General features: G+C 36.6%; 1 protein-coding gene across 4 annotated transcripts in view; it reads left to right on the top strand.

Moving 5' to 3' along the window:
• The window catches only part of LOC137406472 (fumarate hydratase, mitochondrial-like), a 163,043-nt gene extending 151,664 nt beyond the window's left edge, over positions 1-11,379 (top strand). For all 4 annotated transcript variants that reach the window (XM_068093055.1, XM_068093053.1, XM_068093054.1 and 1 more), the window contains exons 7-12: positions 2,115-2,195; positions 5,297-5,407; positions 6,502-6,594; positions 10,116-10,316; positions 10,688-10,769; positions 10,872-11,379. In XM_068093055.1, the coding sequence (XP_067949156.1) occupies positions 2,115-2,195; positions 5,297-5,407; positions 6,502-6,594; positions 10,116-10,316; positions 10,688-10,769; positions 10,872-11,016 (713 nt within the window). In that variant the 3' untranslated portion in view covers positions 11,017-11,379. The remainder of the gene's footprint in view (positions 1-2,114; positions 2,196-5,296; positions 5,408-6,501; positions 6,595-10,115; positions 10,317-10,687; positions 10,770-10,871) is intronic.
• Positions 11,380-12,693: the final 1,314 nt, after the last annotated feature.

The raw sequence follows: 12,693 nt of genomic DNA, 5'->3' as shown, positions 1-12,693 counted from the left end.
CATCAGTAGTCACTACTATCAGTAGTCACTACCATCAGTAGTCACTAACATCAGTAGTCACTAACATCAGTAGTCACTAACATCAGTAGTCACTAACATCAGTAGTCACTAACATCAGCAGTCACCTACATCAGTAATCACTGACATCAGTAGTCACCTACATCAGTAATCACTGACATAAGTAGTCACTAACATGAGCAATCCTAACATGAATAGTCACTAACATCAATAGTCACTAACATCAGTAGTCACTACCATCAGTAGTCACTAACATCATTAGTCACTAACATCAGTAGTCACTAACATCAGTAGTCACTAACATCAGTAGTCACTAACATCCGTAGTCACTAACATCAGTAGTCACCTACATCAGTAATCACCTACATCAGTAATCACTGACATCAGTAGTCACTAACATCAGTAGCCACTAACATCAGTAATCACTAACTTGAGTAGTCACTAACATCAATAGTCACTAACATCAATAGTCACTAACATCAGTAGTCACTACTATCAGTAGTCACTAACATCAGTAGTCACTAACATGAGTAGTCACTAACATGAGTAGTCACTGACATCAATAGTCACTAACATCAGTAGTCACTAACATCAGTAGTCACTAACATCAGTAGCCACTAACATCAGTAGTCACTAACATCAGTAGTCACTAACATCAGTAGTCACTAACATCAGTAGTCACTAACATCAGTAGCCACTAACATCAGTAGTCACTAACATCAGTAGTCACTAACATCAGTAGTCACTAACATCAGTAGTCACTAACATCAGTAGTCACTAACATCAGTAGTCACTAACATCAGTAATCACCTACATCAGTAATCACTGACATCAGTAGTCACTGACATCAGTAGTCACTAACATCAGTAGCCACTAACATCAGTAATCACTAACATGAGTAGTCACTAACATCAATAGTCACTAACATCAGTAGTCACTACTATCAGTAGTCACTAACATCAGTAGTCACTAACATCAGTAGTCACTAACATCAATAGTCGCTAACATAAGTAGTCACTAACATCAGTAGTCACTAACATCAGTAGCCACTAACATCAGTAGTCACTAACATCAGTAGTCACTAACATCAGTAGTCACTAACATCAGTAGTCACTAACATCAGTAGCCACTAACATCAGTAGTCACTAACATCAGTAGTCACTAACATCAGTAGTCACTAACATCAGTAGTCACTAACATCAGTAGTCACTAACATCAGTAGTCACTAACATCAGTAATCACCTACATCAGTAATCACTGACATCAGTAGTCACTGACATCAGTAGTCACTAACATCAGTAGCCACTAACATCAGTAATCACTAACATGAGTAGTCACTAACATCAATAGTCACTAACATCAGTAGTCACTACTATCAGTAGTCACTAACATCAGTAGTCACTAACATCAGTAGTCACTAACATCAATAGTCGCTAACATAAGTAGTCACTAACATCAGTAGTCACTAACATCAGTAGTCACTAACATCAGTAGTCACTAACATCAGTAGTCACTAACATAGGTAGTCACTAACATAGGTAGTCACTAACATCTGTAGTCACTAACATCAATAGTCACTAACATCAGTAGTCACTATCATCAGTAGTCACTAACATCAGTAATCACTAACAATGGTAACATTTGCTTTTTCATAGTTTGAAACATAGAATGTGATTTTTCCATCACTCCTCAAACCAGATTTTCCTCTTCAGGGAACCTATTTGTTGAACCCAAAACCTTGTCATGACTATGCTTTGTTTGCTAGTGGTTTTCAGGGAAAGTATTTCATTGCCTTTTTTGCTCTTTTGAATTAAGTTATGAAAGTAGCTTAAACACTACACGCATAGGCTCCCACGTGGCCTAAACTTGTAACATATATCCAGATATCCTTGGTAGTGATTTCACATTCTTATTGTAGAAGTGTTCATTTCTGCTAATATGGAAGGCTGGAAATAGTTTTACGCATAATTTTAGATTTTTCACTATTTAGAATGGTTCAGGAAACCAGTTTGCTCTGCTTTATTGTTCAGCATAGACCGCTTATTCAGTCTCTAGTTTATACATACCGCTAGATGGATGTAACTGGCTTATTACAGGTGGCACTGCTGTAGGCACTGGTCTTAACACACGTGTTGGCTTTGCTGAGAAAGTAGCAGCTACACTCGCCGAATATACAGGTACTGTACTTTTAAATTTATCTAGGTTATTGAGTATTATCTATTGATTATGCTTGTTATTGAAATTTGGTAGTTTCAATTCTTTTTTAAACATTAATCTGTGCACCTTGCTGTTCTCTCATCATATGAAGATGGTAAATCACTGTTCTCTCATCATATGAAGATGGTAAATCGCTGTTCTCTCATCATATGAAGATGGTAAATCGCTGTTCTCTCATCATATGAAGATGGTAAATCGCTGTTCTCTCACCATATGAAGATGGTAAATCGCTGTTCTCTCACCATATGAAGATGGTAAATCGCTGTTCTCTCACCATATGAAGATGGTAAATCGCTGTTCTCTCATCATATGAAGATGGTAAATCGCTGTTCTCTCACCATATGAAGATGGTAAATCGCTGTTCTCTCACCATATGAAGATGGTAAATCACTGTTCTCTCACCATATGAAGATGGTAAATCGCTGTTCTCTCATCATATGAAGATGGTAAATCACTGTTCTCTCATCATATGAAGATGGTAAATCGCTGTTCTCTCATCATATGAAGATGGTAAATCGCTGTTCTCTCATCATATGAAGATGGTAAATCGCTGTTCTCTCATCATATGAAGATGGTAAATCGCTGTTCTCTCACCATATGAAGTGGGCAAATTGCTGTTCTCTCACTGTATGAAGTGGGCACATTTCTGTCTTCACACCATATGAAGTGAGCATGTTGCTGTTTTCTCACCATGTGAAGTTGGCACATTGCTATTCTCTCACCATATGAAGTTGGCACATTTCTGTTCTCTTACCATAAGAAATGGTCGAGCATAAAGTCGCTTAAGCAATGACTAACTGTACAAACTGATATCACAATGTATTTGTATTTGTCGACAGACAAAGTTTTGTAAGAGCGATTATTAATTGGAAAATGGCAGGGTTGGCATAGTATTTCCCATGGCGGTTATTACCGCCGGTTTATACCGGTTTTTACCGCCCTGGGAAAAACTCATTTTTGTACAAAAGTGGAAAAAAGCGGGAAAAACTAAAAAACCTCTTTTTTGACAAGTTGACTAATGCTTAAGCAAAGAATAACAATACACTTATACTATTAACTGTCATAGAGCTTCTTTATGGCTCTTTAACAGTACACAGGCTAAGAAAGCACATAACCTTTATAATTTGTTTATTTACTAAATATTGAATGAAAAGACCAGATCACAAGATAATATTTGTTTATTTACATATATTAAATATTAATATTAAATGAAAAGCAAAATTGATATGCGTGAAACATGACAGTAAGCATAATATAACAATTAAAAAATAATTGAAAAATGAAAACACATGAAGATAATGCCAAGCAGTCTGGACCGGTGAACTGAACAAACGGATTAGAGTATTGAGAATTGATTGTCTAAGAAAAGTTAATCCTCGTATTCGGCCGAATCATACTCTAAGGAAATTGTTTTTAGGTTTTGGTATCAAGCTACCAGTTTGGACGCTTTCTCCACTCCAAGCCTGTTGCGCAGCTTGGTCTGCACTAAGGAAAAGTGCTAAACAATACACGTCAAAACAGTTCTATTATTGGACTGTAAAAGGCTCATCGTTATTCAACGTCGACCCATATTTTGGGTGTTGATTTTTTCAATTTTTCTCACTTTTAAACACTATTTTATTTCCATTGCTATTGAGTGATATAAATATGGAGACACACAACTAATTGTTTAGTCCAATTTTCCATTTTAATTAAATTTCATTGTTTAGCAAAGTATTTGAATAAAAACTTCTGGCGTTATAATATTTCCCAGTTTTTACCAGTTGTTCCCGGTTTATACCAGTTGTTCCCGGTTTTTACCAGTTGTTCCCTGTTTATACCAGTTGTTCCCGGTTTTTACCAGTTTTTCCGCTGCCCTGGGAAAAACAGTTTTTCCCGGGAATAATGTCAACCCTGGAAAATGGTAGCTTGCATCTTTTGGTTACAGCCAAGAGTGCTGTAAGCCAGAAATAGGTTCTTAATTGGGGCAGACAACTTCCCTTCTGCAATATCTAGGAGGCATCTTCAGTAAGACCCAAATTTCTTGTTCCAAGACTCTGCCTTAAAGATAAACTTACACAAAGGTTTAGTAGATTTTATCAGAAAGTTTCAGTATTTTTTATGATTTGCGGCTGATTTTAGTGTTTGAGGTGGTTTGATTGCCAGGATGTTTCAAGAAAAAAATCAACAAAACTTGATCGCGGTTGAAACACTCGTAAGAAAAATATGTGTGAAATGACGTCACTAGTTGCAATAGTTGATTCAGTTCTTGTGTCCAAGTTGCAGCGTTATTTGTCTCTATTTGTCTGTCATTTCACAACTATAGACGTCTTAATTGCACTCTAGCTTGAGCTGAGCATTTTAAAAAACCATTTGTTAAAATACGAACAAACTGAGCCCTTTTTCATATTTTAACGAAATATTTGATGTTTGAGATGGTTAGACTGCCAGGTTGTTTACAGATAAAATCGAAAAAATTATTTTTAATGAAATAATGAAAAACTATAAAATTGAACAACTGAGCGTTTGTTCTTTTATACTCTAAATATACGGACATTTACTTATAAATTTATTACTAAATCTGATTATCAAAATCTGAACAAGTTTTCATATTAATTTTTAACTTTTTATTTTGAGAGTTTTCACAGATAAGAGAGACTGTGAGCTGTTATAACAATAACAGTTTTCCATTTCAATCTATAAACATTCTGGCGGTCGGACCATCTCACACATCAAAAGCAATAGCGAAAGTTGGAGAAGTATTGATGCCTTTTAATGGAAGGTACAAAATTTTTATGTAGGTTTATCTTTAATGATAATAATAAGAATAGATAATAGAAATATAGTTCATATTCTCTAGAGAAGAAATACAATGTTTCACTAACGGATCTGTATAGTTATGTAAGAAGGAATGCGTGTTATATTAGCGGAACAACACTGAAAGGAGATTGTTAACAAGGTCATTACGCTGGTGGATAATCCATGGGTTCGAGCTGTTTGAAAGTCACTCCTACTTTTTAGTTGATCAGCTGCAAGGTGCGAGTAGTAGAGCCATGATAGTCTTCTTTTCTACTTTTTACAGGTTTGCCATTTGTTACTGCTCCTAACAAGTTCGAGGCACTGGCGGCAAGTGATGCCCTCGTAGAATTCCATGGGGCTCTTAATGCTGCGGCTGTTAGTATTAACAAGATCGGTATGTATAATAATTTTTGTCTGATTGCATGCTGCCCCATAGGTACCTCGCTGTGAGTCTGTCATGTTTGTGTCACTAGTCGGTCATGTCCTTGCCAAAAACTTGTCAAGCTTGTGTCATGAAACACAAGTTATTTGAATACACCTCCCCCCTCCCCCGGGTTGGGGGTGTATCCAAACTGACGGGTAGTTTGTATTTGAGGGTTAACCAATTAAGGGCTAGATTGGATTATTTAATTCCAAGCACTTTTTTTCTCTAGCAATAAATTTTTTCTAAATATTTGTTTATGCATGAAAAATGCTGAAAGCCAGATTTTGAATTTTTTGCTTGCTTTTATTCAGTTGGAATGTTTAGTGAGTATGAGACAGCTGGTCCTTTCTTTTTAACTAGAATAGTCATATTGACAAGCTGTGTTGTTGTACACATTCCAGAGTCTCATAAGGCCCATGGAAATCCTTCTCTCATGAATTTCTTGTTCAATAAAACAGATAATATTATGAGGTGTTGTCATAAAATTAGCAGAGCGAAGTAAAACTGATAGTGGCGTGAAAAAGATTATTTGTTGGAAGATTTTCATAGAATTGTCGATTGGGATGAGCACTGTCCATAGCATCGGGTCAGCAGGCCTGTTGTAAATGACTCAATGAACAAGCTAAGTTCATGCAGTTTGAATCATCCATGTTTTAAGTATGATGACCTTGTCCTTTCTAGCTGTCTAGCGTATATGCGTAAGTCAGCTGTGTACATGATAGATATGTATACGTGTGTGTAAGCTAAGTGCATTAACCGGTATATCTATGTGTATGTCAGCTATATATGTGTATATCATCGGGTGTCTATAATCATCTCATCACTTTGCTAACTTCAGCGATATCCCTCTCGTAGCCACACTATACAGAAAATCTTACAACACCTTGGGACATTCTCTAAAACACACTTACATAGCAGTTGTTCCCTGGTGTGTTCGTTCAGTGAACAAATCGTTCAGTGTTGCAAATCTATTGAAAAGAGACCTAAAAATCGGGCAATTGTGTTTGTTTCGATAAATATTTTCTTATTGCTGTTGATAATAAATTAGTGTTTGTTAATTTTAGCCAATGATATAAGATTTCTAGCCTCAGGCCCACGCTGTGGTATTGGTGAACTCATTCTTCCTGAAAATGAACCAGGTAGCAGTATTATGCCAGGTAAGTAGAATTATTTACTTGCGTTAAACACCGCTGGTTGCTATTTGGGTCAGTACCAGGACAAGTTCCCTTGAACTTTGAACATCACTGTACACTATAATAATTAACACCTATTATATAAACAAAGCTGGAGTGTTGTGTGCTGTGTTGTGTGCTGGTCTAGCTTGCGGTTCATCCCTACAAGCCATAAATGTGATAGCCTCTGTTGAGTGACATTGATAATTTATAAGATATCATTTGGGTATCGTCAACCTTCGATCTTGTTTTCCAATGTTTTCGTGGCAGTCAGCCAATTAGTGGCAGTCAGCCAATCAGCGGCAGTCTGGCAATCAGCCGCAGTCAGCCCCGGTTTGTTTGGACTAACACAGACTGGCCATGTTTGAGCATTGCAAATCACTAGTGTGTGTGAGTGATTTATTTCATCACATATATAGTACATACAATTGCCTACATATGAACAAGAAAACAAAGAAAAGTTTCAAACAATTGTATATCAAGAATCAAACAAAAGTAGAGATGATGGGGCCAGTGCGAAATAGCCGAGCTAACCGGTCGCAGGCCCGAGTCGACAGCATAAGGTGTAGACACTAATACTCACCAAGCCGAGCTAAGGTGGAGCCTTATCTCTGTTTTAAACTCACCAATAGGTTTTATTAATTTCAACGACGCTTGCAATTTATTCCACAGTGCAGACATCACAAAGTTGGATGTTCGTTGACCAGCAGATGAAAAATAAAAAGGAGTAGGAAGTGAGGATGATTGAAATCGGGTGTTATAATGTGAAGGTTTTTGAAGGGTTTGTGAATGATACAGTTTGTGCTCTAATAAGTGATTTGTAATGATACATTCTATCAGCAGTCAAAATCTTAAGAGTCGTGAAATAAATCAAATGTTGGGTAACCAAAAGGCTTTTTATATATAATACGCAATATTTTCTTTTGAAACTTAATTAATTTGTCAAGGTGAACCCAAGAAGCATTTCTCCACAATTCTATAGAGTAGCATAATTTTGAGTGAATAAAAGAGTAGTAAAGCATTATCAGAATCTTTCTTGGAACAGTAGTGCTTAATCGAAAAAAACAGTCCCTGAAATAGGTCTTAAGTCAATCAGTAAATTGCGCGTGTGTGAGGACCAACTCAAATTCTTATCAATTGTAATGCCTAAAAACTTAATTTCATCAACTTCAACAATATTTTTATCATTTAAAGCTAATAAGTGCAACATGCTACGAATTTTTGAGCTTCCAAGTTGTGGTTTTGATCGTAGGAATGAGGAGGACGAATTTACATGATACGCAGGAGTGGTCGCACCACTCGCAATTATTCGTAGCTGATGAGTTTACGTGCTACGAAGAAATTGTCGTACAACTCCGCGTTTTCTATATTAGTCTGTTGCGCTTTTATCTACAACAGGAGGCATAATTTTTATTGCGACTGGCACTCCTAGAATACGACTAAGGTCAAACGTCAATGTCAAAGCGTGTAAGAAATTTTTCTTTAAATTTCGGAATTAATATCTTTTATTTTGAAGATAATATTTTTAAAACACATGCATTAAAAACAGAGATGCTGTAAGAACGTTACAGAGCATGAAGCATGAACCTCCGTAAGAACGGAGGTTAGATTTTCATCGTTTTCAATAGTTACGTTCTTACAGCATCTCTGTTTTTAATAACTATTGAAAACGATGAAAATCTAACCTCCGATCGCAAAGATTTATGCAATAATGCGAATACCGATGTTTACATGATACGCAGTACTTCGTTGTTGCTACAACATTTTCAAAAATACCCCCCTTGAAACGGAGTTTTGAATCGCTTCGAAGATTAAAAGATTCGGCGTTTTGAATCATTTACATGCTACTAAGATGAATAATACGACAAAACTTCGTAGCATGTAATACTAGCGATAGTCAAGACATTAAAGTTGAGTACTGTACTGTATATTACACAACCTATATTGCCTCACACACATACTCCTAGATTATAATATAGTACAATATGCATGCACAGTATACATGAGAGAGTAAAATATGGTTATACCTGCAATAGGGCATATACTACAATAGTAACCCTTTGATGGAAATAGCGACATTTAAGTCGCCCTATATTTTGCATTTTCCAGTCTACCACGGGCAGAGCGATATTATTAATTTCACCAAGTTCAGCATTTTTTATGCCGATTTTTCATATACATCGATGTATCAGACCGAGTTAGACAAAGAACTACTTTGAGTAAAACATATTAGACTGTTAAATTACAACTTATTTCGATCATGACGCTTTCAAAGTTTTGAGAGAAAAACCGAAAAAAATTGTTAGAAAAATGACTTCAATATGCCGTAACAATGGCAGCTCCTGATGCCAGTAGGCCGCTTCTAAAAGCATTCTAATTGCTCATCTAGCCGTTGTAAAGTTGTTAGATCGGTTGTGAACAATCTTAGGGATGAATCTGAACACAATGGGTCGAATTTAGACCTTTTTCAGTTTGACTTACAGCGTAGTTATGATTATTCTGACGGTCGATCTTCTCAGGCACATTCGTCACTAAAACCACGACAACAACAAAAGAATTAGTGGATATTTATGTAATCAAGTCATTATTATTACTATTTTGTGGAGAATTCGCTACTGATTACTTTTTATTGTTGGCTCATGAAGGTCAAGCAAATCACTTTTGAGTTATGACCAAAAGTAGCGAATGAGAAACATCGATAATTCTTTGGAATTGATTTGCCGATAGAGGAAACTTTCTAAGGGTTAATAGCAGTAATACTAACAAACGAAATTTACAGTACAACACTCACACAGGTGCATTCGTTGGTGCGGGGTCATCTTTCACAAGAGCCACCCATTAGTCCACGTTGCCATTCTTGGGGCAGACACGGGTTCAGACAATAAAAAATCAAAGGAATTGAAGTGCAAAGAAGCAGGGGCCAACTATTTAAGAAATGAGGGCCAAGTTAGGTGGTAGTAAACAATTGGTATTTTACGCAATAATAAAAACTGGCTTCTTTTATTACAATTCGACTCACTCTACCACAACGGTGATCCCGACTATTTTAAACCGTCACAAATAGTCAAATAACATGTACATTCTGACTATATATCAGTCAAATATAAACAACACATATTTAAATCATCTTCACTATTTTACTTGTTAGTTGATATAAAGGTGGCGTAACAGTGTCTGCACCAATCATTTCATCATTATAGCATTCGGTGCAAAGTTTATCATATCATTGTAACATTTTACATAATCACTTTCATTACTCCGTTGATAGACTCTTGGTACTGTATTTAGTGTTTTGAAAGAAAATTATTTTTAGGAGTAGACTAAAAATTTCTTTATATACATGTACGTTAAAAATGATAAAAACCACCATCTTAACATTTATACTGACATATCTGTTAGTACTACTAACTGTTGCGGGTATGTGCTGTTTGCTGTCTCTACCTGCTATTTACAATATAGGTCTTGGAAGCGTATCTCGCCATTTACACTTGTTACATTCTGTTTAGGCAAAGTCAATCCAACACAGTGCGAGTCCATCACAATGATAGCTGCGCAGGTGATGGGTAATAATGTAGCCGTGACCTTTGGTGGATCTCAAGGCCACTTTGAGCTCAACGTATTTAGACCCATGATGGTAAACTGTGTTCTACAGAGCATTCGTCTGCTAGGAGATGGCTGCCGCTCATTCACAGACAACTGCATTGATGGTAAGCATCTTCTCGTTTTATATGAAGGATGATTACTGGGTGTGCTATAGGTATTATACTTCTCCATCTGCATGTCCAAAAGTCCGTCTGTATTTGATACGTATCTGCAAAACCTTGTGTCGGGATTATAGAATTTGATTGCGGACGTTTCCAATGATGACAGAAGACAGGTTTTAGTTATTGCACGAATGTTTAACCATGCTGCTTACTGACCAATATGAACATCAAACTAGCTGTTGCAAATGGGAAGCAAAACATCTAAAATTTGGTTGGTTGTGTGCTCATGATCCAAGGCATTAAGTAGGAGCTATGACCTCTTCCTGAAGTTACGACAACTCCCAACATATTAAAGGTATATTCATCTTTTGCAGGTATCGAAGCAAATAAAGAACGCATATCTGCTTTGTTGAACGAATCGTTAATGCTGGTCACGTGTCTTAACAGTCGTATCGGGTTGGTATTCTTCAATCTTATTTTTTGTAATTTTTGTGGAGTTGTCTTCTAATGACCGTAATAAGGCAACTCTCAATTTATTGCATTCAATCTTATTTACAGATATGATAAAGCATGTTCTATAGCCAAACATGCCCACAAGAACAACCTTACATTGAAGGAAGCTGCCCTCCAGTTGCAGTATTTATCTGAGGAAGAATTTGATGCATGGGTTCGCCCCGAGCTGATGATTGCACCTGCACCTTGAATCTCATCATTATTTACACTAACTGGATATGATGCGCATTGTGATGTGTGACTCGAATCTCTTCATTTATATGGAAAGTACTTGTTGCATAATAGGAATTTTTATACGCTGCGTAATCGTTTGAAAATATTTTTTTATGTTATTTATAAACAAGATCTGAGTAATACGCAATCTCATGTTGTTTTTTGAGAAACAACCAGTTGAATCTCTGACAAATATAGTAATTTACAATTGATTTGGGTTGCTGTTTAAACAGAAAAGATCCATTCCATACCATTTCAATGCCATGAACACAAAGTTTTTTACGGAAATGTTTTGCAAGTCTGCATGTATACCCAATAGAAATATCCTTTGTTATTGCTACGCTTGGCTCAATTAGCGTGAGACAGTCTATCATTTGTAGCCATTAGGCACTTAATTTGTAATTACCTGCTTTGTTTTTGTTTAGAAATCATGTTACAAATGGGTTAAATGAATGAAGCGATGCTGATTTCATGTGTTGATGGACACTAAAAACATTGTGTGACTTTTGCCAATTTTATGCTGCCCCTTTCACAAAGTGCTTTCGCTTCAGCATCTAAGCAAAAATGATTTCTTTAATGGACTAGGCTATTCTACAAACTATATGGGAAAGTCTCTATTTTGCATATAACATACCACAGCTACATGCATGCTAGTGGGTGAGTTAGAGTATCGCTGACCAACATTATGAAACTGTAACTCGTATGTAACAGCAACTGGAAACCCATGCAGCAAATTATTGGGTGTCTCCAGAAAATAAACAAGATGTATATTGTATAATGATCATCAGAACACGTGACAACTATTTGTAGTAGAACTGTTTTTTAAACAGCCAACTCGCTTTGCCAAGTACAGGAGTATGTGAACAGCACTAGCGATATCAACTGGCTTGTATATCCTGATGTTCGTTTGGATCGATTCATCAATGCTGTACATATTAACACACATTCGTAGCTAGCTGCAGTCGCCAATTGTACATTGCACAGAGTTTCGCACTCAATTGATCAACACTCGCTAAGGTGTTAGTTACTGAAAACTGGGACACAGGAAACAGAATCTCTTGTTAATACAGACCAACTTTTTCCCTAATCATGTCTTTCTCGGTTGCCTCGATCAGTGTAACAGAATGACTGTTTGTAGATGGGTTCATCAGCATGCCAATCATATTCCTGCTGAAGTTAGAACATGGTAATAGCTAACTTGGTGTCTCACCATGTACACTATCACATTAAGCTATGCCAATGCACCCACGAAACCCAATGATATCTGCTAGCATCAATTATCGCAGTGATCATAATGTGATATCAGGTTAGGTATCTTCCCACAGCGATCATTGATATGAGACCGGAGTCAGCCACAGACATGTTACATCCACTGTTTGCATTGAGCCAGAAATATCGCGAGCTTACATATAGTAGAGTGTACGTATGACGACTACTCAGCTTAAACCCAAATTGATCTAAACTTTTGTTAGTGTTCGTTGTGTGCTCATGGAAAACTGATATCCTTCCAAGGACAATTTGTTACCTTCACAAAGTTTGTCTACTAGAATGTTTGAAAGCTGATAAGGGTTAATAACACAGGTAATAGTATTAGGTGTACTTATTTCCTAATTGGAGTTGTCAGTGTCGAATACCTTAATACCATAATTCAATC

The sequence above is a fragment of the Watersipora subatra genome, chromosome 10, assembly GCF_963576615.1.
Source record: "Watersipora subatra chromosome 10, tzWatSuba1.1, whole genome shotgun sequence".
In the NCBI taxonomy this organism is placed as follows: Eukaryota; Metazoa; Bryozoa; class Gymnolaemata; order Cheilostomatida; family Watersiporidae; genus Watersipora; species Watersipora subatra.
This window is presented reverse-complemented; position numbering and strand designations above follow the sequence as displayed.